Source organism: Olea europaea, chromosome 10 (genome assembly GCF_002742605.1).
Source record: "Olea europaea var. sylvestris chromosome 10, O_europaea_v1, whole genome shotgun sequence".
Lineage (NCBI taxonomy): Eukaryota > Viridiplantae > Streptophyta > Magnoliopsida > Lamiales > Oleaceae > Olea > Olea europaea.
In genome coordinates, this window is record NC_036246.1 from 40392622 (window position 1) to 40419130 (window position 26509).

The 26509-nt window shown below is 34.8% G+C and overlaps 2 protein-coding genes and 1 non-coding gene across 7 annotated transcripts; all 3 read right to left on the reverse strand.

Moving 5' to 3' along the window:
- Positions 1-10076: 10076 nt before the first annotated feature.
- Positions 10077-10149, reverse strand: TRNAE-CUC. The gene has a single exon. It is a non-coding gene; the product is annotated as a tRNA-Glu (tRNA).
- Positions 10150-12185: 2036 nt separating this feature from the next.
- LOC111402255 (shaggy-related protein kinase eta) lies at positions 12186-18404 on the reverse strand. Of its 2 annotated transcripts, none has more exons than XM_023030421.1 (12): positions 18159-18404; positions 17012-17104; positions 16782-16841; positions 16427-16699; positions 16054-16128; positions 15906-15962; positions 15419-15559; positions 15266-15316; positions 14451-14546; positions 13427-13510; positions 12930-13031; positions 12186-12742 (listed from the first exon to the last, which is right to left on the reverse strand). In XM_023030421.1, the coding sequence occupies exons 1-12, from the start codon at positions 18171-18173 to the stop codon at positions 12641-12643; spliced, it is 1149 nt and encodes a 382-aa protein (XP_022886189.1). In that variant the 5' UTR covers positions 18174-18404; the 3' UTR covers positions 12186-12640. The 2 variants fall into 2 exon arrangements, with proteins under 2 accessions (XP_022886189.1, XP_022886190.1); XM_023030422.1 differs by having other exon boundaries at positions 17012-17094; positions 18159-18402.
- Positions 18405-19957: 1553 nt separating this feature from the next.
- LOC111402257 (protein MALE DISCOVERER 2-like) lies at positions 19958-25965 on the reverse strand. 4 transcript variants are annotated; one of them, XM_023030423.1, is made up of 13 exons: positions 24886-25964; positions 24688-24820; positions 24411-24482; positions 24036-24179; positions 23812-23949; positions 23377-23472; positions 23224-23279; positions 22470-22949; positions 22058-22251; positions 21820-21952; positions 21362-21516; positions 20818-21006; positions 19958-20378 (listed from the first exon to the last, which is right to left on the reverse strand). In XM_023030423.1, exons 1-13 carry the CDS (start codon positions 24983-24985, stop codon positions 20118-20120), a joined length of 2151 nt encoding a protein of 716 aa, XP_022886191.1. In that variant the 5' UTR covers positions 24986-25964; the 3' UTR covers positions 19958-20117. The 4 variants fall into 4 exon arrangements, with proteins under 4 accessions (XP_022886191.1, XP_022886193.1, XP_022886192.1 ...); XM_023030425.1 differs by having other exon boundaries at positions 20020-20378; positions 24688-24834; positions 24886-25064; XM_023030428.1 differs by having other exon boundaries at positions 20245-20378; positions 20807-21006; positions 24886-25965.
- Positions 25966-26509: the final 544 nt, after the last annotated feature.

Here is a 26509-nt window from a genome sequence, read left to right on the forward strand (position 1 = left end):
AGGCGGTCTAATTTCTCTCCTTTCTCTATTCCTAGCAAGATGATAATCTTCTAAGGGATTATTTTGTTGTTCAGGTTCAGGAGCATAATCATTTTCCTATTCTTGAGGTTCCTCCACCTCAAGTTGATATTCATTTTCAAGGTTTGGGTCCCTAGTTATTACTTCAGATTGCAAGAAAAGTCTATTTTTATTAGTTTCAGTGACTGTAATATCTTTTCCTTTAATACAAGGAAAGTCCATCTCATTAAAGATGACATTTCTACTAATTACTACTCTATAACCTCCTTGATCTTTTAGCCAAATTCTGTAACCTTTAACACCTTTTCCATATCCCAAAAATATACCTGTTATAGATCTCGATTCTAACTTTCCTTCACTTTGATGTACATAAGCTACACATCCAAAGATCCTAAGTTTTGAGTAGTCAACAGGATGATCATTCCAAACATGGTCAGGTGTATCATAATCTAGTGATTTTGTAGGACATTTATTTATTAGAAAGGAGGCGGTTTTTACAGCTTCCCCCCAAAATAATTTTGGAAGACCTGAACTTATTAACATGCATCTCACTGTTTCTAATAGAGTCCTATTCATTCTCTCTGCTAAACCGTTCTGTTGAGGTGTATAGGTTACAACCCTATGTCTTAGGATTCCATTTTCTTTACAAAAATAGTCAAATTCTTCATTACAGAATTCAAGTCCATTATCAGTCCTAAGAGGTTTAACACTTTTATTTAATTGATTTTCAACAAGAATTTTCCAAGTGATGAAGCTCTGACAAGTATCCAACTTATTTTTCAAAAGTATGACCCAATTTTTCCTTGAAAAATCATCAATTACCAATAGGTAATATTTAAAACCAAAATAGGTGGACACAGCAGCTGGTCCCCATAAATCTGCATGCAAGTAATCAAGAGTAGATTTAGATTTATGGATACCAGTAGCAAATGAAATTTTCTTTTGCTTCCCATAAATGCAGTGTTCACAAAAGAACATTTTTTCTATTTTATCTTTTCCTAGAACACCTTGTTTCTGAAGAGCATGTAGGCTCTTATCACTTATGTGCCCCAACCTTTTATGTCAAACTTCATATTTATCTGACAAAATTACATTTGTAGCAATGTTTTGATTCTTTAGATGTACAGCCTTTAAAGCATTTATGACATTTGATTTTTCTACTTGAATAACTTTTACAGAATTCTTTTGGAGTGTTAGAATTCCTTTGGTTATGATTGTATTAAAATCTTCATCATCAAGTGTTCCTAAAGAGATTAAATTTCTCTTTAATTTTGGAATATATCTAGCTTTATTTAAAATCAGTACATTTCCATTTTCAAGTTTTAATACAATCTTACCAATGCCTTTGATTTTACAAGAAAAATCATTTTCCATTATTACATATCCCCCATTTAATTGATAAAGATCAGTAAAATATTCTTTATGGGGTGACATGTGGAATGTACATCCAGAATCAAGAATCCAATCATCTTTGGCTAGGAATTGACATGTCAAATAGACTTGTCCATTAGAGGCTGCAGCTTCTTCATAAGCTATAGCAACTCCACCTTCAACCTTATTAGTCATTTTTAATTCTTCAATTCTTTTTATACAGTTTTTGATATAATGACCCATTTTTCCACTAAAATAACATTTTCTACGTTTGGCCTTACTGTTGTATTTATTAAATTTTGATTTTCCTTTTTGTACGGTTCGAGTAAAATCCTTTGATTTTCCAAAATTTTTATTTACATTTTGATTAAAATTATTTTTTTTGAAAGAAAAATTTCCTCTAACATTGTAACCTACTCCAGTTGTGGAGTTTTTAGATTCACTTTTGAATTCTAATTCCTTATTCCTTAAGGAAGTAGCGATTTCATCAATAGTTACAGATGTTCTACCATATTCAAGGGCATGTTTCACTTCTTTGTATTTATCAGGGAAAGATGATAGTAAGGCCACATATTCTTGTTCATCAGAAAAAGTTTCATCACAGTTAGTGATATCTTGTGATAGTTTATTAAATCTATCAAGATTCATTTCAAGATCATTGTTAGGGTCAAATTTAAAACTGAAGAATTGTTTCCACAAGTAGCATTTATTTGGTAGAGTTTTGGTTTGATAGAGAGAGTCAAGCTTTGTCCAAATTTCAGCTGCAGTTTTAGTTTTTCCTACCTCTCTAATCACACTATCAGATAAGTGCAAGAAAATTGTACTCTAAGCAATTTCATCTTGATCAGTCCTTCTATTTTCAGTAATTCAGGACCCCATGATTCATCTATAGCTTTTACACACCTTTGTTGCATTAACAGGGCCTTCAATTTTTGACTCCAGAGACTAAAGTCTCCTTTGCCGTTCCAGATTTCAATATCAATCTTAGTGCTAGCCATTATTTTCCAAAAAGGATTTTTAACAATCTTTTGGCCAAAGTAGGTTTAGATATGCAGTGTGAGACAAAATTTTATATGCACAAATGTATACACAAAATATCAGTGTGCAGATGATTTTCACACAAATGCACAGTATATTCAACATAATGAGCAGGTGTATCAAATAACCAATAAACCATAAATAGTTATTTCAGCAAGCAGATTTCACATCTAATCTTGAAGAGACCATTAAACCCAGTCCCCTCAAATTCTAGGGTTCTCGTATGAAACCCTAGACAAAGGTAGATTCTGTTGGGCCTCAACCAAGAAGAAAAAGAGTAATCTGAATAATCAAAAATTAGGTTTAGGGTTAAAAAACTCGTTACCAGACTCGTCTCAGGCCAATAGTGTAAAATAGTGAATACCAGAACTATTTTACTTTTTTTCCACCAAGACAATGAACACGAACTCCTTTATCAAAAATATAGATCTATAAAGATCTAAAGTTATGATCACCAAGAACACCACAGAAGGCAAGATCGAAGATTATATGAATAGATCGAGGCGCTCTGATACCACTGTAGATATTCTTCGATCCCAGTTGTAAACAAAATAATAAAAGAAACTGCAAGAAAACCAAAGATTTTTCGTCCTTAGGCCCGGATGTTCACCCACAAAGGGCTAATCACCACGTTGAGCATCCACTTGAAGTGGTTATCGCTCCAATCCACTAGAACCAGCAAAAATATCAAGTGTTTAAGAATTACAAACAACAGATCTTAAAAGATCTAGCCCTCAGACTATGTAAAATTTCGGATTCTCACTCACACGGATTACACCGAAGTAATCAGTACCATACACTCAATCAGTAAGTAGAATCATCACACAAAAAACTGTAACCTATACTAGATCTCACCAAGAACACCTAGAAACCAAGAGATTACGGACGAAAACCAAGAGTTTTCATGAAGAGACGAACAGAGAACGAAGACCCACAAAGAACCCTAAAAGTCTCTCGAATGAATGAGGCAAGTCAAGAGTCTAGGGAAAGGTAAATGAAAAAAGACATTTGCATCCAACGGTTCAGCTGACTCCACCTGGCATTATCTGATCCGTTCAATTAATACAACTAAAGTCGGATTTAAAAGAGAAACACGAGACTGCACAAGTGGGGTCAAACCGGGTCACATTCAGTTTAAAAGGGCCACTCCTTTTGGGCTGCATCATTGGACTCCAACAAATGTCAAGCATAACACCAACAGTATATGGTTCGCACAAGCGCTTCTGAGCTTTCTTTCACTTTTATTGCAACCGTGGTTCCAATTGCCTTGGGTTAGCCCAAAAGATTGTTAAGGTTGTAGCTATTTTTTGTAACCATGTCTAAACATTGCTTATAGACAGAGCATAAATTTTTCTTAGGAAACATGTATCAAATTTTCACATCGTTTGATTTAAAAGTTTAAATTATTAGAAAAGCTACTAAGATACCATGCTCGATTGAGTTGTTGAGAAGAAAGTTTATATTCAAGCTTTTATTAGTTTTCTTGGAAATATAAAACTTTTTTACGTGAGTTTATTTTTTCATAATTTCATGAATTCCAAAAATTATGATTTTACGATTTTCGGTTGAATTCCTTGTTTTGCGTTGCGCCAATATGTTTGATTAGCCGTTAATAGAGGTAAAGATTTTTGATGAACTTATCATATAATTGGATTACTTAATTTTATAATTTTGTTTCATCAATTTATTATATTAGATGACGGACTTGCATCTTATTAATTAGCTAGATGGTGAGGCAATAATTTACTGAGATGATGATGAATAGCTGGGTCCAAAGAGACGATGGAGCTGAACTTAGACACGACCTGAACTCTTAAGAGAAGCTACATACATAGAGAATTTTTCGAAATGGGAAAAGGTTGATGGAGCAATGTGCATGGAAATAGAAAGCTCACGAGTCACTAAATTTCTATTCTCGTATCATGAAGCAATCAGATCATGAACTAATATACCAGTGGGCAGAATGCTACATCAAGAGCTCGAATTTATGGAAAACAATGGTAGCGGTAGAAGGATTAGTGACATTGTAAATTCAATGTTTATTTGTAAACTTAAAAACAGTGCATTCCTCTTTGCAATCTTTGACAAAAAGTTACCAATGCTCTTATTTCTTTCAACATTTCCGTTACAAATACGTTTAGGATAATTATACTCAAGAACAGATTATTATTATTTTTTAAATATATAAAACACATTTTAATTGCATTAAATGTTCTAACATTTACTTAGTCCCTATTTGGAATCTACGTTTTTAAAATGCATTTTCATCCAGACATTCTCCCATAAAAATAATGTTACACATAAGCCTAAATCATTTTCTTATTTTTAACCCATATTCTTCAAAAAATAAATATTTTAAGACACATTTTTCCCCCAAAATTTCATTTTAATGGAGCCCAAACAAGGGCTTATTGTCACACTCATGTCCTCAATTTTTATCCTTACCCTTTAATTAATTAGGATGTAATGTCCTTGTCGACAGTTTTTTAAAATAAGGAGCAAATATTTAGTTGCACCTTTGTATTTATTTTTTTTTTTTGGCTTATTGTATTTTGAAGAGCAAATAAGTAATTTATACCCTCGTAGTAACATATTTGGATGAAAACAGATATCAAGATCGAAATGTACTGAAATGCGATAAAAAAAAAAAATCGAGAACATAAGGATAACAGTATATATAATATATTAGTATGAGAAGAGAATAATAAATAGTTTTCTAGAAATTTCATCAAAGAGGCCCCTTTCACCCTTTAGTAGTGATTAGTAAATTGGCAGGGCAAATTTTACTTGGACTAAATTAAAGAAAATATGCATGGTTCCCTCTTTGCCATGCACAGTTACTCATAAACTTAATCCCACATTTGTCTGTCTCTACTTTAAAAACTCATGCATGCTCGAGTTTCCGCATAAACAAAGAAAATCTTCATTAAATATGGTTCGCACCAAATTTTTGGGATATTCCAGCAAAAACAATAAACTAGTGGCATATGCTGGGACATTCCCAAGGAGAATTGTTCTTTCCATTGAGGGTCAAGGTATCAATTCTCCCTCGTGGAAGAGGATGACCCATGGAATATCTTCCAACTTTTTTCATATCTGTTTGCTTATTTTTTAGAAACTTTCTTTCAAATATCCTCGTCGTAGTCAAGGTTGCAATCTATTTCTCTCTTGCCAAAAGATTATCATTGATCAAGCCAAATTGTATAATTTTCTTGATTTGCAGATTCAAAAGGTATCAAATCTTGGTTTGAACTGGACCTAGAGTCCCGACCCCTTATTCTGGAAATTTAAGTCACCAAAGAAAGTCGAATATTTTAAAAAATAATAATAATAATAATAGCAACAACATGTCAAATTTATTTATTTCTTAAATTTTGTCTAGGAACTGAAATTGGAAAGCTTACATGTTCTACTTCAAATAGAGGTTCTATATAGAGTTTGAAATACTTCTTTCTACAATTATGTACTAATACATACTGCAAAACAGTAAGAATTAGCAGTATTTATTGATGACAACCAAATTGCAATGGATTCTAAAAAATGTGCCAGTGGCTGCCCTGACTATAAGCGAGGTAGACGATCGCCTAAAACCCCATTTTGATAAGGGCCCCAAATTATGTGAAGTTAATTGATTGGTTGAAAAAAAAATTAAAATTATATTTATGAAATTTATAAAATAAAATTATCATATGCAAACACAACAAACTAATAAAATTTGAAAATACAAATATATATATGGCAAAAAAAACTTGTCACTTACATTTATTTATCATATAAATATATAACAAACTTTACTTTCTCTTTTTATAACCAATTCGACCCTTCATCTTTCAAACATTCATTTTCTTCTATTAACAAAGCAAAAGATTTTTTTTTTTTTTAATTCCATGTCCAATAGTCATCCAACATTATTTTTTCACCCCTATAAAAAATAAATTATCTCCCTTTGAGCTAAAATTTTGAAAATTCAATTTACCAGATTGGTTTGATCCCACTGTTATTATTACAATATTACATGTTTCTTTCTTTCTCTTATCTTCAAAACACATATTACAGAGTAATAGATTGTTATTATATTATTTTGTTTTAGTCTCATGAAGTCTTTTAAGATGTTTGTTGAAAGTATTTTGAATTTAATAATTCTTTATCCGTATTCATACAAATACTTCTATTTGTAAGTTAATTTCTTATGAATTAATATAAAATTAGAAGTTCATTTGTATTTGATCGTCATTTTCATTAATTTATTATACTATCTCTTGCAATCAACATTCTCCAATTTTGTATGTAAATCGCTCAAATGTATATTCATTTTTGTTTGAAATAATTGCAGTGAAAAAATGATCATAGAAACAAACAGACTCCTTTGCCATTGCATTGTAATTTCATTTGCCAAACTTCACTTATAATTTGTATTGCATGTTAAAATTTGATATTTTTTAATTTCCTTTTCAAATTTTGGGGCTTGATTGTCTATATTATATTTTTCATAATTATATTAAAACTTTATGTAAAAATGCTCAAAATATAGGGACCTCGTATTTAAAGTTAGCATAAAGGCCCCAAAATATCAGTGCCAACCCTGGAATGTGCCATCGAATGTTATTATTTTCTTTTCCTTTTTGATGTAAATATTCATCAAGTCGAGGAAAAGGTGATATATGCTTTACTTTCAAGCCCCTTATCTACTCACAACAAGTTCTGCGTCTCTTTGAAGAGTAAAGGTCCATAATTCGATAAATGGTACCTTTAACTACAAGATACATGGCAGCACGTCTCTTTAGTCTTCATTATTTCCATGTTTGGTAACGATTATATAAAACTCATTTTTAGGCACACAAATTTTAAGTAAAAAATTTTACATGCGGACTCGTAACTCTTTTCTATTTTTTAGTGACACATTCTCCATTTTTTTTCTTTTTTTCATGAAATTTATTATCAAAAAATATACATCAAACAAACTGTTGGGAAAACACCTCCCAATGAATGCCCAAGAAACAAACTAAGTTGGCAAAGTGAAAATTTCCAAAATACTTGAAGAACAAGAAAATGAGGAAGAAATGAATCCAATGGAATATATGATAATCAATGTGTTAGGATTACTTGAACAAGCCTCAAGTTAATCCCCAAGAAAGAAAATACCTTTGAATTTATACCCAAGATGAACAACCTTCTATCTTGTAAAAATTCTCTCCAAAGTTTTCTCTCTTTTCTCTCTAGGTCTTGTGTTGTGTATGTTGTGTTATGAAAGAGGGAAAAGAATGGATATATATAGCTATCGGGGCACCTAGGCGCCAGGCGCCGGGTTTCTGTTTGGGAACACCAGCCGGGGCGCCTAGGCGCCATGGAAGTGGCGCCCAGGCGCCATGTTACTGCCGGGGAGGCAGAAACTGGGCGCCTGGGCGCCCGGCAGAACCAGCAGCAGAACCAGCCCCCTTCCTCTCTTCTCTTGCTCAGCTTCACCAGCTTCTCTTCTTCTCACAATTCTCCACCTCGTACATCATTTGATAGACCTCAAATTTTGGACGAACACAAGGAGAAGAAACAAGCACCAACTCGGCTGCATCATTCAAACCATGATTGCCTACGTACCCAAAACTCGGGATCAAGCCTCCGTAGTTCACCTCCACCTTCATATACTCCACCTCATTTCAACCTCGCCCCGAAGGGCCATGCCCTCTCGGGCATATCAACATGGACTAATGTGAAGCAAGTCCAAGCAATGTTGAAACTTGCTACCCGTCACAACTTTGGTTAACATGTCAGATGAGTTCTCATTTGTGTGCACCTTCGAGAGTGAAATGTCACCTTCCTCTATAACATCACGCACAAAATGATACCTGACGTCAATATGCTTGGTTCGAGCATGATGAACCTGATTCTTAGCCAAGTGAATCGCACTCTGGCTATCACACCACAAGTCCACACAATCCTGCTCAATCCCCAAATCATCTAGAAGACCCCATAGCCACAATGCTTCCTTCACTCCCTCTGCCATGGCCATATACTCGGCCTCTGTGGTAGAAAGAGCAACTGTAGCCTGTAACATCGATCGCCAACTAACTGGGGCACCATGTATGCAAAACACATATCCAGTAGTAGATCGTCGTCTATCTAGATCACCTGCATAATCCGAGTCCACAAACCCACTTATATGACATGCATCTCCACCAAAGCATAAACCCGTATCCGCGGTACCTTTTAAGTACCTCAGGATCCACTTCACAGCTTCCCAGTGTGCCTTCCCCGGATTCGCCATGAATCTACTGACCACACTCACCGCCTGTGAAATATCTGGGCGTGTACACACCATGACATACATCAAACTGCCAACTGCACTAGTATAAGGCACACGATCCATGCGTACCTTTTCTTCCGCTGTAGTAGGGGACTGTTTACCAGAGAGCCTAAAATGTGGAGCCAATGGAGTTACCACCGACTTTGCACCTTGCAACCCGAACCTAGCAATAACNTCTCTCTTTTCTCTCTAGGTCTTGTGTTGTGTATGTTGTGTTATGAAAGAGGGAAAAGAATGGATATATATAGCTATCGGGGCGCCTAGGCGCCAGGTTTCTGTTTGGGAACACCAGTCGGGGCGCCTAGGCGCCATGGAAGTGGCGCCCAGGCGCCATGTTACTGCCGGGGAGGCAGAAACTGGGCGCCTGGGCGCCCACTCCTGGCGCCTAGGCGCCCGGCAGAACCAGCAGCAGAACCAGCCCCCTTCCTCTCTTCTCTTGCTCAGCTTCACTAGCTTCTCTTCTTCTCACACAAACCTTCAGTAAAATGTTAGAGGTCCGTGTCAAACATGTACCTTGTTACGCAGTTTAAGAGAAAGAAAAAGCTAATGCTGCGTGCAGAATTTCTCCCTTATAAGCGTTTTTCTCTATGTGGACTAGAAAGCAGCTTCTTTTTCACAACTTAATAGCATAAAGAATGATTTAAGAATATACTGTTTTGCATGAAAAGAGGGGAGTAATTTCTTGGGGGCACTATATATAGATTTTGAGTTTCAATATCAGTCGTCAAGTGCATAAAGTAAGGTGTCTATTTGGTATACACTACTCGATGAGACGAACCTACAGATGTATGAATGCATTGCTGGGCAATACTCCTCTGGCAGGAGCTTTTTAACTGCAAGAGACACAGCTCATTGAAACAAAATAGTAAGCTCCCTGCCAAGGGAGATTTGCCCGGCAATTCAGCTATACAAGTACATGCAACTACACAAGTTGGTTCAATCCATTAATGCAAGGTAATTAAGTACTTTTTATTTTGCTTGCTATCCAATTACGTATAAGATAAAGAATTGCTGAGACTATGAACTTTTGATCGACGGCGAAAAGAAAGTTTTTTTTTTTTTTTTTTTAATATATTTCAGCTTTACGTGAGCTCGAGTTTTGTCACCATCGCAATTGATACAACCTTTCATTAAATTGCAGTATCATGGCTTAATTTTTTTTTCCGCGTTATTTTTTTGTTTGTTAATTTCTTTATGATGGAGCTGGTGCTTCTAATTGGTTTGATGATGATCTGTGGTGTTTTCATTGGTAGAAAGCTAGGGTTTTCGTTGCGCATCAGACTGCAATGAGTGTTGGAATGACGAATATGACCCTAGTGGGGGAATTATTTGAAAAAGGAAAAAAAAAATATTCCGTTGCCGGGACTTGAACCCGGGTCTCTCGGGTGAGAGCCGAGTATCCTAACCAACTAGACTACAACGGATTTGTTGTTGTACGTTCTATTTAAAACGTATTCATATGGGTACCATTTACGTTTACACCTTTTTTATTTAAATTTTTTGTCTGTGCACATACATAGTCCTTACCACACATATATCAAAGTTTATATAAGAAATTACATAAGGCTCATATGTCTATCTACCATTTGTCAATTATATATATATATATTCATTCTTTTCTTTCCCTTCGGATTCGAATGCGTTTTCTTGCATCAAAATCGAACACAAGTTCTTACTATTGAAAATAAAAAATTTATTTATATATCTTTTCTTTTCTTTTAAGGATAAAAATGATTAAGATTTCAATTTGCAAAACCAAGATAAAAAAATACTTGATATTACACATTAGAACGAAGAAAATGAGATTCACCCTCGTTCCAAATTATTTAGTAAAAAATGTCTTCTTATCCAATTTTGACATGCATTCGGCCCTACTCGTCATTAACCATCTTTAGATTCTACAAAGAATGCAGTATATATTACATTGTAACATATTATGATAGACTTTTCGATAATAAATGTAAAATTTAGATGATCTTAACAAGAAAATACTTAACTCAAATTATTTCAATGATTCTTTGCCATTGAACTCATTGATGCTAATGGAATATGATTTTGGAGAAAAACAACAAAATTAAGAGTTGCAACAATGAGAAAAGATTGGAAAAAGCCATGAAAACAGGAAAATGTCGATATAATTTATATCGAAGCTGTCGTGGTGACGTTTTTTCTCTTTCCATCTTTTAATAATTTCACATTTGTTGTTTGTCAGAATTTCCTATACTTATAACATGATTAGAAAAGATTAATGATCATGAAACTTAACCTTTCGCCATATTATTTCATAATTCAAGAAGACCTAAATTCAACAAATTGCACGGTTGGTAGCCGAAAATGGGTTTCTATTTTGAAATTAGAATGCGAAAAGTTCATTTTTGATATGGATTGGAATTTGCCTGTGTAAAAATATGGTTCGAATCTAACTTGGATCATCTTCCAAATCTAAATACTGAACCAGCCCATGGATCCACCAATAATGCAAGCCAGGTCGGTCCGTCCCATATTTTTTTTCTGAAAATTTAATTTAAGCTACAACTGATATAATACATCCTCTGACTGATATGTTTGCAAAATAATAATCCACTATAAAATTGTTTGTGAAATATAAAAAATAATTTACAAGTAGAATTCACTAAACATGCATCACTATAACGGATTTAAATTTTAAATACATTAAATTATTATAATTTATCTCTACTTTGGTCGTCATTTGTACAACTGAACATTCAAGCCCAACATGATTGACATACTAATATGAGTCAACTCGTACTCTTCAATCCTTCTTATTTGTTCTAAAGTGGTGAACATTTAAACCCAACATGAATGACATGTTACTAACATAAGTCAACTCGTATTCTCTAGTCCTCCTGATTTGCTCTAAAGTGATGAACATTTACGCCCAACATGAATGACGAACTAACATGAGTCAACTCGTGCTCTCCGATCCTTCTGATTTACACTAAAGTGGCTTAAACAGTCCTCGAGTCCATGTATTCTCTCCATCAATACTCATTCGTTTTTATATTTGAATATCTCCAATTCAAAACCAAACAAGATTGTTATTTACAATTTTGCTTTATTCATTTGAACTTTGTAAATTATCAAGCTTGCCGCTCGCATATCCATCATTTGAGTCTCCAACCATCATTCCTAACTAATAAGCATAAAATAAAATAAAAGATGAATTCTTTTTGCTTTTTGTAGCAAATCATCATTTTTTTCGCATAAATTATTGACGTTATTGACGTGGGAATGGAATCTGTGCCACAAAGAACTACATAAAATGATAAAATCACTTGCAATTGGTATATCCTAATTTATATTTTGGACAGAAATTAACAAAACTTAGTTTAATTTACTTATTTAATTAAACGTGATTTTCAAATTTACTTATGGAAAGTAAGCCTTAATTCACTTACTAAAAAGGTAACTTTTAAGCACAGCCAAGCCAAACAAGCCATAGGGGGTGAAAACAATCAAGCAAATAGAGAGAAACTTATGAAGTAAATACATATATAGAAACACAACAGAAGCAGATCAAACGAACAAAAATAGTCAACACCATTCTTGTTCCGGCTGCTGCTTTTGGTACATTTACAATTTACCGATTCATACACTTGACATTCGTCTGCTGGAAACTTGCTCGTCAGTTACTACCGAACATATACAACCCAATCTTTCCCTTTTCCTGGGTGCCGCTTAGAGAGGGACTGATGAGATTGTTGCACAAAAAAGGAAGAAGGAATATGAAACAGGAAGGTATAGAGAAATAATTTGTAGTAGCCTCATAGCTGCCCTTTAGTTTACTTATCCTTGTAGCCCAGGAGATGCTGCTGCTGGGGCTAACCTCACTTAAGAGATGATTTATCCACCTCGTGTTAACTACTAACAAGCAAAACTCGATAATGCTCCAGTTCACGTCATGCCCTCGGGGGATGCAAAAAACTGTAGTCCCATTTGTCTTTTCACATGATCGGGAATAAGCTTGTTGATCAGATCCGGTGACGCTCCAGACAACTATTACATGAAAATGGAAAACAATAATAATGTCAGAAAACCACAATCAAATTCATGACTATTCTGATTTGTTTAACAGAATAATGGTTCTCTATTACATAAACGATTATCAATCTATCTGAAACCATGGAAAATTCATTTGAATATGGACTAAAAAGAATAGAAAACGTGTGTTCACACTGCAGACCTCCTGTTTGAAGTTGAATATAGGTGGAAATGGGTGACCATTTGGCAGTCGAGCATTAGGTTCTCGAAGCTCATCAAAGAAAGGATGTGCACAAGCTTCTAGCTGCAACAAGAATCATTTCAGTCAGACGAAGAAACTAATATATCCGGAACTATACATATAGGCTAGTCGCATTTCATTCTAAGTAAGCAATATATAACAAAAGATGTTAGAATTAAAACTATTAGAAGTCATTTAGTACCAAATGAAAAGAATTAGTAGGTATAAGAAGGGAGAGAGAGAGAGAGAGAGAGATGAGCCTATTTTCAGGGTCAAACAAGTGGATCCCATAATCACGTGAGAATGTTACGACTATACTTCATATTTCTTGGGGAGAAGAAAGTACTAGTTCCTCTATTGAGGAAACAACAATCAAAAACCACATATTGCACATTAAATATATCACATCATAAAAACCAATTCAATTCTTTAAAGAAAAAAGAGTGAAAGTAGCTCACAGCTGTGCAACGAAGACTGGGTGAGTATTGCAGCAACCGGGAGGCAAGGTCAATTGCTTCTGGAGGCATCCGTTTGTGAAAGACCTGAAAGTAAAATGTAAAAACTAGGCAAGTCAACAAAATTTACAAAAATCAGTGAGAGGCAACAGATTATTCCTAAAGCTACACACAAAGAAATTTTACAAGACTAATGCAGCATATAGGGCAAGCTATAAAAATGGTGGTTGAAAACAACAAATTACAGTAACAATCACATATTCGCAACTAAGTAGTGGAAAATGCTCCATCTCTGTTATTTCTTAATCTTCCATTCTTTTCCTCATTTATTTTAGAAACTTTTCCCCAATCCTCAACTTGAAGGTATAGTGTTGTTAACCTGGCACCTCAATATTAGGTACACTTCAATTTTTCTTGTGATACTTTCCTTGGAATGTTATGGGTGGCCTTAGCATTAGAAATGCCTTACAATTGAATATCATAGATGAAAGGAAGACATCCATCCCGTATATGAGAGGCATTAGGATAGTTTGCATGTGTTAACATCCTCTTAAGACAAACATCTTTCTGCAGCACATTAATCAATTGTAATTTTTCACATTCCAAACATTCTCAATTTGAGTTTCTATATGACTAACTCCGAAAAACGAAAAACTTGTAAGAGCTCCACACTCAAGTAAATGAAAGAAATAACATATTTAAGTCTCCGTTCATGTTTCATTTATTCCCGTTTCACTCTTGAAGCTTAGCTTTGCACCTACAAGTGGAAGCCTTTTGGATATTTCTATATGTACACACTACACCTATGATTACCAGGACACCTTCATTCTTTATGATATACACACTCATTAGAAAAATAAACAATTTCCTTGGAAAGTCTACCTGAAATAGAAGTTAGATCGCGTGACCACAAACAAGGACAATAGCATGAAGAGGAAATGCAGAAGCAAGAAAATTTATACAATTATAAACCAACAAATGATGTTTCTCCCTAATAAACTGGAACCAATTTATAACGAAAACATACCTTGTGCCACGGATGTGCCTTTATTTGAGGAAACCTAAAATCAGTATAGTTTGGATTCATACAACGAATCTCCTCCCTGGTTGGAGTTCCAAGAACCTGGAAGATAAAGCAAATGAAACTACAACACTAAGACCTTATGTTGCTCGGACTCTGGTACGGTTTACATATCTAAGTGTCACATCTTTTATTTTTGAAAATGTAGATATGGGGACATGGCTAAAAAGAGTTCAAATTTCGGACAAAAGTACTGGATACGTCTTTCAAACTTCAAACTTTTTTTACTAATTCAAGCTGCCATTTTGAATAGACCAAAATCAATTATTCACAAAGAGAAAATATGTATTGAATAAGGGGTTAGGACGAATATAATAGAATTTTGGAGTTTAATTTTCAATTATGGGAACCACTAAATATTATAAAAAATAAGGGACTTAATTGCAATTTAAACTGAGTGGAGAACTAAATAGCACTATATGGAACTAATTTTCATTTTATACAAATAAAAACCTAAACCACGAAAAAAAAAAAAAGGAAGGAAAAGATGGAAAAACTAGCGCTGCCGCCTTTCTCCACCCTCTCGACGGTAACGCTAGATTTATAGATAGCAGAAATGGGAAAGAAAAGGAAAAGAAAAAAGAAAGAAAGAAAAAGGAGAAGAAGCAAAAATGACGAAGTGTTCGGTTGAAATGGATATGACACATACCCCATACCCATACCCATGTCACAACACGGGTACTCCGACTATTTCGAAGAGTCCGAGCATCAAAGCTATGACCAAATTTGCATCACTTTTAGAGTTATTAATCAAATGGCACCTTGATAATTTCCACGAGCTGGCCCACAGCATTTTCCCCCGGAAACAGTGGCTAGATAATTAGAATGTTACATCAGACCAATATATAAATGCAAAAGAAACAAATAAAAAAACTCATAATTCAGCAAAGACCGAATATTAAGACTCTACTAACTTGTCCAAGAAGAAGTTCGGCAAGTACACAGCCAGCAGACCACATATCAATTGCGGTAGTATACTCTGTTGCACCAAAAATCAGTTCAGGAGCCCGATAAAACCGTGAACAAATGTATGATATGTTTACTTCCCCTTTCACCTGTTTAGGATTGAATTTTATCAATTATAAATCACTTCAACCGCAATCATCATGTTCTTAAATTGAACACAAAGTAGCAGATGGACTATGACAGGAGTAGTTTCTAACAAATATTTCAGAACATACAAAAATAAAAGCAGGTCGTTAGCACAAGCGCAGCAATAAAGAAAATAACTTAGGGCAGCACCTCAAACAACAAAACTAACATAAACATGAAGACCTATGAGTAATTGGAAATTTTCCTACCCAGATCAACAGACGGAAATCATGGAAAATGCTTATAAATCATATAGCACAGATGTTCACGGAAACAAATAGAACAGGAATGGGAAGGAGTTTCACTTACTAGTACTTTTGCACTTCCAAAATCACATATTTTAACCTGATGAGTAAGAGGATTAACCTGTAACGAATAGCAATAGCAAATAACATTACTTAAAGACTACAACTCATCAACTGAAGTTATTAATTGTAAATAGTTCTTAAATGCTTACCAGGACATTTTGAGGCTTCAAATCCCTGTGGCATACTCCAGCAACTGTATGCATGTAAGCCAGCCCCCTGAAAATCTACGATATATTTCCTAATTATTTTGTAGAAAATGATACATATATCATATATAGCTAATAAATTTTTATTTTATTTATTTATTATTTTATTTTTTTTATGACCGTGGATGTCCAGACTAGCTTGCACACATCTCGACTAATCTCATGGGGCCCTGAAATTTCTAGTCGGGTACTCACCTCAATGGCCTTGAGGGGATTTGAATTGGTGACTATTGAGGAGCAAACCCAAAGTTCGACCATTGAGCTACCCCTCAGGGTTGTATATTATAAATAGCTAATAATGAAGATGAACGCATACTTGGTATGTATAAAGTTTCACGTAGATCAGTGGCATTCTCTGGTTGGTGTTGCTATAGTGCTTCACGACCCGATACATGGTTTCCGGAACATATTCCATTACCAAATTGAGAAACAACTCATCTTTGCTCGTAGTTGAAAAGAAACAATGCTTCAGAGAAACAACATTTGGATGATCCATTGTCCTCATTAACTGCAGTTCCCGGTTCTTGTATCTTCTATCTTGCAAGACCTTCTTAATAGCGACATTCTCCCCAGTTTCCAGGCACTTTGCCTACATAAAGTGAAAAATTAATAAAATTAGTTGACAGAAAATATCAGAATGACCAAATAGCACCGGAGTAATGAAGATATACCTGAAAAACTATTCCAAATGAGCCCGTCCCCACCACTCGCTCTGCCATATAACTTACTGTCTGCATGAAGAATCATTCAATACCAATTAGATTTCACCTCTTCATTTTTCCTTTATTTTTTCTTTTTTTCATGTTTACGCAAGCTCGAAAATGCATACTAATACACTTGCACATATGCATACATGAGTTGTGAATCACCATGATCATAAGCAGTCAAGAAGTGGTCTTACCTGCTTGGGTTCTCCATTTTTACCCCCTATGGTGGTGGAAATTATGTGACCCGTGACAGCACCATTCCCATCCATTACAGGATCTGACATGTCCTACAACATAATTTATATTAAACAAGAACAAGTTTTGGTCATTCAGGAGTTGAATAGCATTTGAACTACAAAGAATAAATTATATTAATAAGATTTCAGGACCATAACAAAATCCTGTTATACCCGCAATAGATCCAGATTTATCATATATTTGAACTTACAGCTTGTTTGAACCCCATTATTTATAAAAAAAAATGCCTTCTTCTACAGTATTTTGACATCATTTCAACCACACATTCTCCAATAAAATAAAATTACACATAAATTCAAAAATTTTCCTTATTTTTTAAACACACATTTCCCATCAATGCGCTATTCAAAAAATCATTTTTTTCCTCCGAAACGGGGCACAAACAAGGCCTTAATCCACAAATCAATAAGTGAAGTATCATGAATTAGCTGGAGATTATCAGCCTGGGATATGCAGTAGCACCCGCAACAGACACTCCAGATCCCACCATCCCTTCTGAAAAGCCGGTTTAATGAATAAGAAATTGTTCAATTAAGTTCAGATCGTGAATCAAGGGGCACAGTAAAAAAAATAACCAAACTCCTAATCTAGTCCCTGTTCTGCTACCTGAAATCTGAGCAAGAAGTAATTTTTTTACCTATATCACGCCAAAAAATAATCAATTAAAACGTAGAGCAAAAATTCTCGAAAATCTTGAGGAATAAAGAGAATAATCTAATACAATTTATAATACCCTACACATCAAGAAAATGCTCAATTCGGACAAACGAGTTTTGTTTTCTAACAATCTAATTTTACAAATACTAAAAACGAAATCGCGTATCAGAATTCGACAAAAAAATAAAAATAAAAAAATAAACCCCTCAAGATATGACCATGTTCAACAACAGATTACGAAAGGCTATTTCTTATCTATTCTTCACCCATAACACAACCAAGCAAAGCGGAAAAACAGAAAAATTAACAGGTAAAACCCCTATTTTAAGCATATTTTTTCCAGAATTTTCTCCTAAATGAACACAACCCAGAAAAAAATCCAATCTTTTATGGGAAAAATGGAAAAGGAACGAAAGAATTTATTACCTTATCGTCGGCCATAATACTGATGAAATAAAACTCCGACAGGAAATCAAACCAGAAGGAGATGAGGAAGAAGAAGAATTTAGCTTTTGATTAGGTTTTTCTTTTTATGGTTCAGTGTTCATAATTGTCGGTAAGGAAAGAATTAGATAGAGAAAGAGGGAGGACCCATCAAGAAAACAGCACCCATGTGATTCCAGCTCTTCTCCTTTTTGGTCTCTCTTCCCTCGTCTCCCCACAGGAAAGAATGAAGAAAAAGGTGCCCTTGGACATATCTAGTGGTGCAAAGGATATGTTCAGCCTTGTTGATAGTTATATTGTGAGAGTTCGATTCATAAAATATGGATTAGAATTTTGTAGACACCAATGTACAAATAGTTCTTGTTTTTTGGACTGTGAGGCATATCACGCGATTAACCTCTCTCACGATACTCCAAAAATAGGGTGGTGAGGGATCCTTAAGATTAGGGTTCAACCAAGAATGAAAAAAAAATGGTACCCTATAATTACTTATCCGAAAATAAGTGAATAATATAAAGAAATCGAGATAATTATAGAGTTGGGACTTTCTTGTTCTTGTGTTACGAGGGGATCACTTAACCAAATTGATCAAAACAATGTTTTCAGGAAACCACAAATAAATTTGGCCAACCTTAAATTTGTTTGTAACTTAATTAGTTTTTACACTTTAAGGATAGAGATAACTAGCCCTTTTGGAATTTTTCTTTGAAATAACATCCCTTATTTCTATCCACCAAGCATTGTTGATGTTATTCTTTGAAGAGGATTTGTGAATTTACATCTTGAAAGTGAATCTTATTTATGAATATGTTTGAAAGTTGTTTATACACAGTTTAAATTATAAATAGATATAAATAAGTGATTGATAAGTGAAAAATTCTTCAGGTACAGAATTTTTTTGCCAGAAAAATGACAGATTTTTGAATTCCTACTCACATAGGAGTGGGCCCCATGTATAAAATATTGTAAAAAAAAAAAAAAAATATATATATATATATATATATCCCGCCCTTCCTGTGTGTATTGTGTGTATTCGGTAGGTAAATCTCTGTACCTATAGCAGCTCTCTTGATAAGTATAATAGTACTAGATTGCACAAAATGTGTAGATGAAAAATTATTTAATTAATTATAATGATTCATATATATTAGCCGAGCGTTAGTATGATGTATGGAATCAGTGATCAAGGTAGTCGCTTCGATTTGACTAATGCAGAGAATGACATCCATAGACCAAAGGATGGAAAGAGGTGAATGGGTTCTAGTGATCCAATGTCCTTCACCAAGTTCATGGTTTTCGAATTTTGAGAAGGAGGGGGGGGGGGGGGGGGGGTGTCCAAAGGCCTGATCATTGCCAAATTCAAAAATTTGTTTAGTACGAGAGCTTGAATTTAAAAATAGTTGAATCGCTTCGTCTAAAAAATTAAACAATTCGATGGCTCACATATAGGTGAAGTTAGACTTAATTTTTATCAAAAATTGTGCATCATTTTGATGTATAATGATAAGTTTTTCAAAACCTCTACTAACTCTAATACTTGTCAAAAAAATCTTCATTCATTTCATACCGTTCTAGCCATCTGATTCGCCTCAAATTCAAGAATTCAACATCATTTAGAGTGAAAAAAAATAAATATAAAATAAAATGTAAATATTTACTACATCCACGTGATATACAACTCTCTTGTCAAACATTGCCTTTAATTTACATGCCATTCTTTACTCACAAAAATACATATAGTATTATAATACATTTATACTTGTTTCAAGGTGACAAAAACGTTAAATAATTAAATAATATGGATGATGAGAATGACACGATGCAACAAATAAATGAAATAAAAGGAAATAGAGTTGTGATTTCTTTGTTGAAGAAAAATAAGGTACAATTGTATGCATTAAAATGAGATATAATTGACTTATATTCAATACACAGAGTAAACTAAACTGCTTCTTGTGATAAGATCTCAAGCTCAGCCCACCAGAGGGGAGAAAGTCTTGGTGCTGCTGCCTCAGGCGATACATCAATCACTCCCCGTAATTTCTGAACTATTTCTTTCATCGTTGGCCTCTTTCGTGCATCTTGTTGAATGCATCTTTGGATTACTTCACACACCACATCGAGCTCGTTATCTTTGAAGGACTTCAAGGTTGGATCGATCAAGTAGTTGATCTTCCTCATATCGTTCAAGTATTCAGAAGCCTAACAATGTCGAAATAATATAACATTATAGAATTGAAATATACAATTCTAGGAATCAGCAAACTAGAGGCATGTTGTTCAAAACTTCAACAATGTACAACTACATGGAGCCTAAGCCTAATTACACGGTTCACTTACCCACTGCAAAATGTCATTCAAAACATCATTAAGTCAGGTTTAGGGGCATATCAAAGATTCTATTCACGTACTAGGTGTCCTTGTATTCCTACATATTTCTTAGGGCGCTGTTTTCCTTCAAATACAAATTCTACTATCATAATATTCTTCTCATTCATCGTAATGGACCACTATAAATTTTTGTATATTTTGCTAGGTAGCCTAGGTTTTTGTACCTTGTGTTTTTCTCATAAATAAGAAGTATGAATTAATCCATAACAAAAAATTAAAACAAATAAGTAGCAATCCACCAGACAGATACCCAGTTGATGAGAGGCCCTTGCTCTTCGGAGTATGGAAGTTTTCCAGAGATAATTTCAAGCAACAGTATTCCGAAGCTGTAAACATTTGTTTCACCGTCAGCAAGTGGTGGAAGTTCAGAATGCTCAGAATCATTTTCCAGATTCTTTGACTTGGCAACGAGTTCTTTCCAGAAGCCGATCTCTGCAACCTAAAAAAGCAATCATTTATTTCATTAAAATTGGCTGACAACTTATAGGGGAATTTTTCACAATAGATCTCTAGCAATAATGAAGATAAAAGTAACACATTATGTTCAAAATGACTTCTTTTACTCTACAACGCCAATTTTATTCTTATTAAAAAAAAATGTTCCTTTTTCACAGTGGTGCCCCCCTCCTCATTTGCAGTTTCTCAAGAGCTCCCAAGTAAATGCATTTAATGGATGGGCGAGGGAAAGGGGGACAAGGAAAATGGGAATGGGAACAGGAACAGGGAGCAAGGGGAGAGTGCACTTCATAGATATAAAATATTGCATAAACATTCATGAAGAGAAAGAAGCCTACTTTAGGAGCATAATCATCTGTCAAAAATATGAATTTTGAAGTCAAGTTGCAATGTGCCAGCGGTGGAGTCAAATCATGCATGTGCTGAATGCAATAAGCTATCCCCATGATTATCCTCATCCTTGCATTCCAGTCAAGATGTTCAAGTTCTTTAACTGAAGGAAGAACGAATCAAATCTCAAAAAAACAAGTATCCCAAAATGACAAGCACAAGAATTTTGACATGTTTGGCTGTGCTTAAATTTAAGTCCCCAAACGTGCTACATCTTAAATTACTTTTTGAAAAAGTAACTTTTAAGCACAACCAAACGAGCTCTTTCTATTATCAACAAGAATTTTGACATGTTTGGCTGTGCTCAAATTTAAGTCCCCAAACGTGCTACGTCTTAAATTACTTTTTGAAAAAGTAACTTTTAATCACAACCAAACGAGCTCTTTCTAATATCAACAAGAATTACCGTGCAAATGCTCGGAAAGAGTGCCATTTGGAGGATACTCCAAAACCATCATCCTCGTAAAAGGTTCATCCTCTTCGCAGTATCCAATAAGATTAACAAAATTCTTGTGATTCACTCGCGACAACATGTCAATCTATTGAAGTGGAAAAAACAATATGAGTAAGTTCAAATAGCATTTGCATGAGATGACTGTTGTACTTTAGCAACCCTTCAAGTCGTTCTAAATGAATGAACTAACCTTCTTCCGGAATATCAATTCACAACGTTTTGACCAATCTTTAAGAGATGATATAGCAGTTGTGACAACAGCGATCTCTACTCCACTGGATAGAGTTCCCTTGTACACAGTCGCTATATTTTCAAATGCATTGATAATATTGCTGAAATCCTCGCATGCAGTTTCTAGCTCGTCTCTGTTTAACTTGGGGACCCCTGCAAGTCAAAGCACTTGCCCATTGCTCAATGCATTCTAATTCACGTATTTGCCTCAGTTCATATCCAGTTCAAGAAGGAAGTGGAAAAAGAAAAAGAACAAGTTCTACCCAAACCAGAGAAAATTGCATGAAAAAGAACTTAATTTGAAACATTACATGTTTCTCTTCAAACTAGCTTTTTAGTATCAGATTCTAGACCACAAGGAGCATACATACCCGTAACAAATGCTTTCTGCAACTGTCCACTCAATCCAGTCTTCCAAGGACAAATTGTTTTAACCGCTCTGCTTCTGCAGATGACAAAGACGGCTGCTACAAAAATGAGCAGGAAAACTGCGCTTGAAATCCCAATGATATACTTCCATGAATTTCCAGATGTTTCACCAGTAGGAGATTGCTTATCATTTGGTTTACTGGCAGCAGCAGATGAATCCGGAGGAGGATTAGTTGTGTTACTTGGCTCATGCTGTGGAGGTGGAACGGGTGATGGTACAGGAAAAGGAGCCTGTTTCTTCCTATTTGGTACAGCTGAAAATGATCCGCTACTCCTACTGCTTGGAAGAGCGATGATAGGATCTGATGGCGACCTAATATCGGTGGGGGCTGCAGCAAGATTACTCGACTGTTCAACTAGTATACGACGTGCATTATGCGCCAGGTTCTTTACATTTTCGATGACATCTGGCTCAAGAGAACCTAGCAAATGCAATAACAAATATAATTTGACAAATGAATGGCCTATTTGATTAAAGAACCAGAAAACAGTAAAAACTGCTGCACTTCCAGTGAAATTTCAATTTACTCGCCAAAACTAAACTTCGTTGAAAATAGGTAACTGAACTTGCGCATTTGCTACAATATGATCATTTTATTAATGTCTTCTGGTTTGACCAAATATGACAAAATTTAAGTACTTACTATTTAGTGACTGTCAGTGTATTTAACTCAAGGAAAACATGTCAGTGCTTACTTGGTTGATTGCTACAGCTATTATCAGCATGATGGTGCAATGATTTTCTTCCGGACCTTGACAATGATTTTCATGTATAAAACAATGTGAAGAAAAAGATGAAAAATTAGCACAACTAAGCTTTGCTGTAAAAGAAACCTTGAGATTACTTACAGAGAGAACAGATTGAAGTGATGGATTAGGGTCTCTGTAATTGATATCAGAAAAGAATCTTGCTTCTTTGATGGTTCATGACCACTCTGCCACGTGCTGCACAGGACATGATTAACATAAAACGGGAAAGTGTTCAAAAAACGAGAATCTAAATATGCTTCCCACTGTGTGATGAAACAGTGACTTAGAAGTAAAATGTGTGACAATTAATCAATATGAAACACTACCGTTTTCAGTAGTCCATAAATCTCTTTCGGAAAAAAGGATATAGATTTGTTATAAATCATATCCATAACAAGATTCGCCAGAGGTAAGAAATTAGCATAAAATATCTTTGGAACAGTTAGTACAAATTAAATCTCTTCTCAAGTTTATTCGTATAGGTGGTTTGAGTTTTAAAAGGCAATTTAACATGCGAAAGAAGTAATATGTTACCAGTGCCCAATTTTTCTATTCACACGGCCAATTCCAGAAGCAGTTTTAAAATTCTCATCGAACTGTAAATCTGCCAGCAAATTAAGTTTCTCAATCTCCAGAGGAATGCTTCCTTCAAATCTGTTGTTACAAAGCAACCTAAAGCAAAATATATAATTTAGCAAAGGTAGATAATATTATTTCTAGCATCATGCGTAAATTAACATTGGCAGCTAAAAACTCACAAGTGTTTCAGTGAATGTAGTCTGCCTAATTCTGCAGGAACTGCTCCGTTCAGATTATTATTCCTTAAGTCTAACACTTCCAGTGTCGCAAGCTGACCGAGCTGTGGAGGGATGCTGCCCGAAAAATGGTTCTTGGAGAGGTTACTATGATCAGTCAAAAATGGCCCATGTAAGATAGACTTATACAATTTTTAAAAACAATAAATATAGAAAATCCTGAAGTCCTTTTCTATCAAAAGTGAGAAAAGAGGTTTGGGGACTTAGTTGATTGATCAAAAATTTGGTAATATCATACTACCTCAATGCTGGAAATGATAATTAGTTGATAGTTGTGAAATTATAATGTAAAAAGCCCAGAAAGAAGTTGATACTCACAGAAATCTTAAATGAGTAAGATTTCCAAGCTCGGGAGACAATACTCCTTGCAAGTACTGTCCATTGAGATCCCTATTCACAGGGTAAAAATTAAATGCATAAAGAAATATAGCCATTCTTTGAAGAATATTTCGATAGGAGAGGGGAGGAGATGGGGCGGGAAGGAGGGAAGAGATTAGTCAAAATTCGGAATCTTCAAGAGATTTATAGGAACTTAAGCATGAAGGCATTACCTCAAATATGCAACTAAAATTGCTAATAAGACATAAGTACTTACAGCATATACACTCCACCGTTCAGACAATGAACACCTGACCAGGTGCACGGGTCACAGTCATTAGGATTCCAATTTGCTAATGCTCCAGATGGATCACAATCTACCCTTGCTCGGAATTCCAACAATGCTAATCCTGCATTGCCATTTCTATCAAGTCAATAATGACATTATTGGCATGTTCGGTCTAAATTTTGTTACCTTCAGAATTGAGAGAACAGGCCACTTGAATCTGCAAAACGAGAATCAAAAGCAAAAAACAAGATAACTGGATTCGATTAGTCGTCCATCTACCCCCCATTGCTTGCCAAACCGTATGTCACAGTGGTGGAGGCAGTTTTGATTTCTGCCAACAGCCAGGAATTTGTACAAGCTGCAACACAAAATCGCCAGTTTTCTTGCGCAAAATAATCCTCCGAGCAATACAGAATTACTCGAAACACGTCAACAATTGCAATTTCTTCAAACAAAACCAAAAATCTTCAACGTTCCACGAGAGATCACCACCTTCCTCCGAGCAATGTAAAATTACTCGGACACAATACCAATAATGCAAAAACAACTACAATTTCTTCTCAAAAAACAAGAAAAACGCACATATAAAAATTCCCTTCTTCGACGTAGTAACCACATTAGGGTCTCTCATCTTCAAATATTATTAAAATTAGGACTATAGCACCTCCGTTTCCACGAACAATTGCATAAACAGGCTCAATGAATTATCTCCGAGATTCAGTGTAGAAACTGTCACAAATTTATCAATCCTGGTTCTTGAATAAAGTTAAAATAGGACAAAACAAGGGTATCCCACACGCCTAAACAGAATATATTATAAGAGAATAACCATATGAACAAGCAATCTATAAAGAAAAGGTAAAGAGCATAAATTTTATAAATTTGCAGAGTAAAAGGTTACATGAAGAGGAGGGAAAAAGGGCAGTCGATGATGATGCAACGAATTCTTTAGCTGCCTGTAATTTGAATGCCTTTTCAAAATACTTTTTTCTGCATAATATTTTCAAGAAAAAAACAGTAAATAGAAAAGGGTGCAGAGTATAATTAAATGAATTTATTGTGACACTCCAAATCGCAGCTTGAATTAAAAAATATATATATATTATTAGATAAAAATTGAAATGCGAAGAAATTGTGTGTGATTTCCTAGACTACCCTTTCCACGATGATCTCAGAGGTGAGAACTCTCTTCGACCACCATACTGTGAAACAGGGAAAAGTGAAAAAGGAAAGGAAAAAAAAATAAAAAGAAGGAAAAAAAAAAAAAAAAAAAAAAAAAAAAAAAACGCTTTCTCTCTCTAAAGATAGCTGCTTGCATTGTTTCTTTAACTTTCTCTCTCTAAAAATAGTCCTTCGTTTCTGTTTCTTTCACTGTCTCTCTCCTGCGCTCCACACCACCCCCAGATACGACAACCCTCTACAAACTACGCTCTTTCCTTGTTCTTCTGGGAAAATTGCATCTTGATCCACCAATCTAATGAAGCAGTTAAAAATTCATCCTCATCTTTTAAAAAGAAGCAATTTAGTTTAACATTTCATTATTATTGCATAATCAACCCATAACAATAAAATTATCTATATCTTTATGAAATTGTAACTTGACCCTTGAAAGATAAGAGAAGCAACCATTATGAGATACTCAGATATGTAAAAAGTATTTGTTATAATGAAATCACCGAAATAAATAGTACACAACATTTCAGTATATACATTTGTAGTAGTGAAAATTTCTCTTCACATTTTAATACATGAATGTTTATGCAAAAGCGAAATTAACTGTGCCATAAAAGGTTAGCTACTAGGATTAAGG

What these genes read in the sequence shown, in the direction of transcription:
- LOC111402255 (XM_023030421.1), bottom strand. An exon ending in CATTTGGAATAGTTTTTCAG is followed by an intron (nt 16,700 to 16,781) that starts GTATATCTTCAT and finishes CACTTTATGTAG; the next exon opens with GCAAAGTGCCTGGAAACTGG. An exon ending in AGGCACATCCGTGGCACAAG is followed by an intron (nt 13,511 to 14,450) that starts GTATGTTTTCGT and finishes TTTTACTTTCAG; the next exon opens with GTCTTTCACAAACGGATGCC.
- LOC111402257 (XM_023030423.1), bottom strand. Translation starts at nt 24,985, where the DNA reads ATGGGGGGTAGATGGACGACTAATCGAATCCAGTTATCTTGTTTTTTG. An exon ending in CTTACTCATTTAAGATTTCT is followed by an intron (nt 24,180 to 24,410) that starts GTGAGTATCAAC and finishes GACTGATCATAG; the next exon opens with TAACCTCTCCAAGAACCATT. An exon ending in AAGGGCCTCTCATCAACTGG is followed by an intron (nt 20,379 to 20,817) that starts GTATCTGTCTGG and finishes CGACATTGTTAG; the next exon opens with GCTTCTGAATACTTGAACGA.